The 6,112-nt window shown below is 31.6% G+C and overlaps 1 protein-coding gene across 1 annotated transcript; it reads right to left on the bottom strand.

The window, feature by feature from the left end:
- Nucleotides 1-1,240: 1,240 nt before the first annotated feature.
- LOC139502294 (uncharacterized) lies at nt 1,241-6,013 on the bottom strand. Its single transcript, XM_071291726.1, has 3 exons — nt 5,909-6,013; nt 2,291-2,911; nt 1,241-1,576 (listed from the first exon to the last, which is right to left on the bottom strand). The coding sequence occupies exons 1-3, from the start codon at nt 5,928-5,930 to the stop codon at nt 1,305-1,307; spliced, it is 915 nt and encodes a 304-aa protein (XP_071147827.1). The 5' UTR covers nt 5,931-6,013; the 3' UTR covers nt 1,241-1,304.
- Nucleotides 6,014-6,112: the final 99 nt, after the last annotated feature.

Here is a 6,112-nt window from a genome sequence, read left to right as displayed (position 1 = left end):
TTTTTTTGGACGTTCAATACATTTGAATGGGGACATATAGTTGGAACCCCCCCCCCCTTTGTCTTGGGTTGGGAACCCCCCCTTTTTCAAATGGCTGGATCTGCCACTGCTTATTTGTAAGAATTAACAGAACACATACATGCAAAAATATCACAAATAGTATACCTAACAAACAAACATAACCTTAACATGCTGAACATACAAAGAAACACATAGTACACAAAAATAAATCTAATTATATCATGTACCGGGTAAATAAAACAAGAAAAATAGTAAATACTTTCTGAATATAAATAAAAGCAATATGGCAATCAAATATATAAATGCAAAAGAAAAGATAAGGTGCACAATTTATGCCATTAAATCCTGATATGTACTTTACTAATACAAAAGAAAAGAAACAGTCAGCCCTAAAAATATTTATCAGTGGTTTTTATATAATTTTAGATTTCATATAAAATGTATCTTATTTTTAATAAAAGTATTTCATTTGTTCCATCATAATTACATCAGCAGTATCTAAAATTATACAAACAGCTTCAAAACACATCATCATGTTTAGTTTGAAAGAAAATATTCTTGTGTACAATATCCAAACCAAAACTACAATAGACTCATTGGTGACACTCCAATCAAAAAGTTTTTACAAAAAATCATCATTAAATTTATTTATATCTCCTTACAAACAAATGGTAAAAGGGAAACAACTCTATAGATACCAAGATTTTTTTCTCTCAAAAAAGCACTAAGAGTTATCTTTTCTTGTTATACTAAACTGACAATATAAGCATTTAAAAGGCATAATGTTAGTTTCACAATTATTGGCTATTATTCATGGTATTAACAGCACCAATCATTTATTTCCTGAAAAGTAGGGTTGACTTTTTTTATTAAAAAAAATGGTTTGCCCTGAGAGAGAAAAAAACCATCATATACAATTGATTAGGATGGAAAAGCTGTCCGATAGCTGTTAAGAATGTTAGAAGTAGAGTATTAATAGAAAGTATGAGGTAATCTTGTTTCAGGTTTAAATCTGTATGCAAAGTCTGTAGCTGATTGAAGATTGAGCTTTTAGATAAAGTCTACAAAACATTTTATTTCCTCTTTAAATGTTCTAAACTTGATCAAAGTTTTATACATGTACATGTACAATGTATACATGCACTTGCATAAGGTCGATTTTTCTCTGACAAAGCTCATTTCATAAAAAGTTTTGTTTTTTAGTTTAAAAACAAAAAACTCTGTTTGGATATGAAAAATATATCCTACCTATAAAAAAAAATTACATAAATAATCCTCTATCTTTAATTAAGACTAAATCTAATGCCATTTGTAGGTGGCAGCAGTCTTACGAGTCTGGAGTACGACCATTCACTAGACAATTTCCAATTCTTTGAAATCTTTTTCATTTGTTCATATTCTTTTTCACAATGTTCCAGACGATTGAGAACATCGGACATCTTCAGACGAGGGACTTGTAGAACGACAGCAGACACACCAATACTACCTGCCCAGATCCCTGATGTTATCAACTGCTCTGTATCAACTGCTTTGAAAAGCTGCCAGGCAAGTCGGCCTGAAATTTCAAACAATTTTCACTTGTAAACAGAAAGAAAACAAAGATAAAACATCAACATTGAAAATATCATTAAAAACATCACCATCATGACCATGATCACTGATGTTTTTTCTCATCTTTATAAATCTTGTTTATACCATGTTTATTTCAGATTTTGTAATGCCTTGGTTATCATGGTTATTTATATCTTGGTACTTTTCTTAATGTTTTTATCATCTGCTCACAAAGGATTTTAAGCCCAACCAAGACTAGATTAATGAACTATGAATCTTGTATGCATTTAATAATTGTAACTCATCTAATATATTGTGGATTTGGAATGATATATGTTTGTAAAATCTTCCTTCAGCTGTTTTAAGGTGTTTGGTATATTTGTTTGAAGAAACCTCTAAAAATTCTGAATGGTCTGATTGTATGGGCTATGTCAATCAAATGCAGCCGTGTATTGTATTACTCTTTTTAAACAGCTACATGTATCATGTGTATATGATAATTTTTATCAATATACAAAATTCTGACTTATTGAATTATTAATGTTTGCTTATTATCCAGTGGCAAATATATACATATTGCAAATTTTTGTCATGAAATCTTTGGTGAGAATTTATATACATATCTTTTTTAATATTTGCACAAAGAAGCTTAACAGAATTTCCAGAAGCTTTAATGTTTCTTTAAATACAAATGAAATAATTTGCTAGAGTAAAGTACCTGCACAAATGGCTCCTATTGTAATAGATGAAGTATTAAAGAATCTTCTTTCTGAAGTCGCCTTTTCCTTAACTCCTGTTGACACAGCAGACAACAAAATCTCACAACCTTCTAAAAGGTCAATGACCTGCTTTGACCTTGTAGTCATGGCAACCAAATGGTCCTCTTCAGAAATTGAAAGGTATTTTGTTTTTGTCGACTCTTTCAAAAAAGTTTGAGTTGAGTTTTGAAGTGTTACAACCACATTAGTAACCCTGTCAACTCGACTTGTCAATTCGCTCAGCTGACATTTTGTTTTGGTTGGCACGGTTATGACATTTTCAACTGCATCAACACAAACACATGAGGAAGCACTGACGTAGACTGTTTCTGAGACAATGACCAGCAATTGTCTCAACTGAGACAAAATATCTGAGATCAGACAGCTATTCCCTGCATTTCGTGAATAGTAATACTGCAGATAGGTCAAAAAGTCAAGTGTGTGACACAGAAACTTCTGGTTGCCATGGATACCATCTGGTGACCTTTGTTGTGCCGTCTCTAGGAGATGACTAATGAAATCATTTAAAAGTGTAACGACCTTGACATCCTCTGCAACTGGATCAACCAATGTTTGAAGACCTGTTGATAGAAAATTAGATATTATAGTGTTATGAACATGATGAAGTATTGGCTTAGATTGTTAGATTTTAAGAATTTATTGAAATGGTATTATATATTTATCATGTTTAACTTTTAGGACTCGGAGGTGCGATGGGGACGCTGAAGTGCGATGGTCTCGCTGAAGTGCGATGGTCCACACCGAAGTAAGATGGTCCTTTCGCAGAAGTGCGATGGTTTTGTGTATGACATTTGAATAATGTGACGTTTTCAAAATACAACATGGATTCGCAGGCAGGGGAATAGGGTTTTGTAGATGAAGGTTTCATGCAAACAAAGGAAAGTAAGAAAATAAGAAAGAAACGAACAGTTTTAAGCATTACATGTTGAGGTTACAAAAATATGTTTAAACATTTTAGGCAGCAAAGCGGTTGAAAGATGAACTTGATCACCAAATGGGCTAACCAGTATTCTGAATTATGCCGCAGACTTTTTGTACGATAAATGCAGTATACTAATCTAAATATTAATCTTAATTTATCATTACGTAAGCGTCACATGATTTTATGTGGGCAATTTAATATAAAAAAAAATGCTAGTATTAGCAATGTTTTAATGTTTTTGCTATATCAAGATTATATAATGTTGTTTTATTCCCGAGATCATTTTTTTGTTTTGAAAGAACACGGTCGCTCTAGTTTTTTTTTATGGTTTCAGTCTACAAATTGACAAGCCTCGTTATTAGTCAAGCATAGATTTAATTGTCGGTATTTTAGTTCGTGGATACTGTTCCGACATCAGGTATATATAAATTGAATAAGTAGTTATCAAAGGTACAAGGATTATAATTTAGTACGCCAGACGCGCGTTTTGTCTACATAAGACTCATCAGTGACGCTCATATCAAAATATTTATAAGCCAAACAATTACAAAGTGAGTGAATTGTTGTGAGCAATTACCAAGTTTTATCATAATATATAAGTAAATGAGATGGACACTTCTTAGTACTATTATAAAGACCTAAATGCTGAATCTTTTTTTTTCATTTCTCCCTTGAACACCTTATTCCATACTCTTGCGTGCTAAAAGGAGAATTGGAGACTTGGAAAATTAGATTAAAACAAAAATTAAAGTCTTTGGTTTGATCTAAACAGAAATTAAAACATCTTCAAAATAAGAGGCTAGCAGCTACTTTTGTCAAATCTTAATGGTTTTATTTTATTAAAACAGCTCATGTGTATTTTACTTTTACTCAAAGTCTTAGGTTGGCCATCGCACTACAGCGTTACTACCATCGCACTTCAGCGTAGATATCAACAAGCTAAGGTCACAATATCACCATCGCACTTCAGCGTAGACCATCGCACTTCAGCGTGACCATCGCGGTTCGGAGTACCATCGCGGTTCCGAGTCCTACATATGGTTTGTTCCTTGTGTGTTGAAGTCACAGAAAAGAAAATCCCTTTTCACAACATCATAATTTTTTTGACTATGTCCAAAGGCGGATCCAGGGTGTCAATCAGAGACAGTCAAAACACTTTCTTTCTAGGATGGAAAAAACTAGAATAGCCTTGAAAGACGTCATAATTATTTGGACTAAGGATGCTTTAAGGTGTCCCAGAAAAAAATTACCCCCCCCCCCACACACACTTTTAAAAAGTTCTGGATCCACCACTGACGTCTGAAAGCTAAAGTAATATCCAACAGAATTGGAAGTTGTTGTGATAACAGTATTCAGGTATTATTTTTCATTTGGATGAATCAAAAATATTTCAATATTTTTTTTTTTATTGGAAAGAGCACAATAGAGGCGTGATCCAAATACAGACAATTATAATATTAAAACAACACATAAATGAAATAAAGATTCATGTAACAAGTCATGAGCCAATTCTATGTATACAAATACATTATAAACTGATATTGATACCATAAACTTATATATTTCAGTATTATTCTAGATTTTCATATATTTACTTAAAACACACAATATAAGATTAATTTATATATATATATTTATGTATATATGCACAAACTACTGTAAAAGATTATTATCTGATGAAACGGTATGGTGGTCTCTCAAATCAAGAGCTTCTTCAATATACATACAAATAGATTTTAATTCCTTTTCAGACATAGGATTTAACATTTTGGTAAAATCTTCATCCAAATTATTTGAATTAATATCATTAATTTTATATTTAGATCTAATTTTGTTATATTGCGGACATTCAATCAAGAAACGAATCTCATTTTCAATTTTTCCAGTGCAAAATTTACAAAATCTCTCATTAGAGGGTATTTTTGGTCTTGCATACCTCCCAGTTTCTATTGCTAATGAGTGTGCACTTATTCTTAATTTAGTGAGTTTTTTTCTAAGGTATTTAGGAATATTAAAATTTAAATATTCTTGTTGTTTAAATTTAGTATAAATTTTACTCAAAAATAAAAGTTTACCACAGTTTCCATCTTTATCTTAGAAAGTTCAAATATAATTTTATTTTTGTAGAAATCTTCTAGTTTCTGTTTGAAATTACTATTACAATGCTTGTTAAAGAGTATTCCAATATATTTCATTAATTCAGATAGTTTATAAGACCATGAATTTTCTCTATTTGTGAGATTTTTGTCCACTTCAAAAGCAGCCTTGAGAATTTCATGCGGACCACCAGACTGTTCACCAATATCACTGAGACAATCATAATATTTATACATAAGTTGATAACATTTAATGCTAATGGGTAAAGTGCCCAATTCACACTGCACTGCTAGATTGGAAGACTTTCCATGAACCCCAAGTATGTTTTTAAATATGGAGTTTTGTGTTTTTTCTAATTTACTTTTGTCTAATGCTTCAAAATTTGGTTATAATAAGTTGGCAGCTTCCTATAGCTCCTGCTACATGCAGACAGGTAAAAATCAGGTTACACAAGATTTTAGGCACTATAACAGAATCAATTGTACTTGTCAGTTGTGTGGTGTTTTTATTGATATTCTTACAAACAAAACAACAGTACCATTTGCAGATTCAGCTGTCATGGTCAGCAAAACACTAAATACCTGGAAAACATATGTTTACTTTCTGTTTGACCTTGATTGTTTTGATAGGGAGCCTTTATTTCATTATCAGCCAAAGTACATCATATTTATTGTTTTCGCCAACAAATGATTGAAAAAGAAAGAATAAATATTCAGACCAGACATTTATAAAATAACATATT

The sequence above is a fragment of the Mytilus edulis genome, chromosome 13, assembly GCF_963676685.1.
Source record: "Mytilus edulis chromosome 13, xbMytEdul2.2, whole genome shotgun sequence".
Lineage (NCBI taxonomy): Eukaryota > Metazoa > Mollusca > Bivalvia > Mytilida > Mytilidae > Mytilus > Mytilus edulis.
This window is presented reverse-complemented; position numbering and strand designations above follow the sequence as displayed.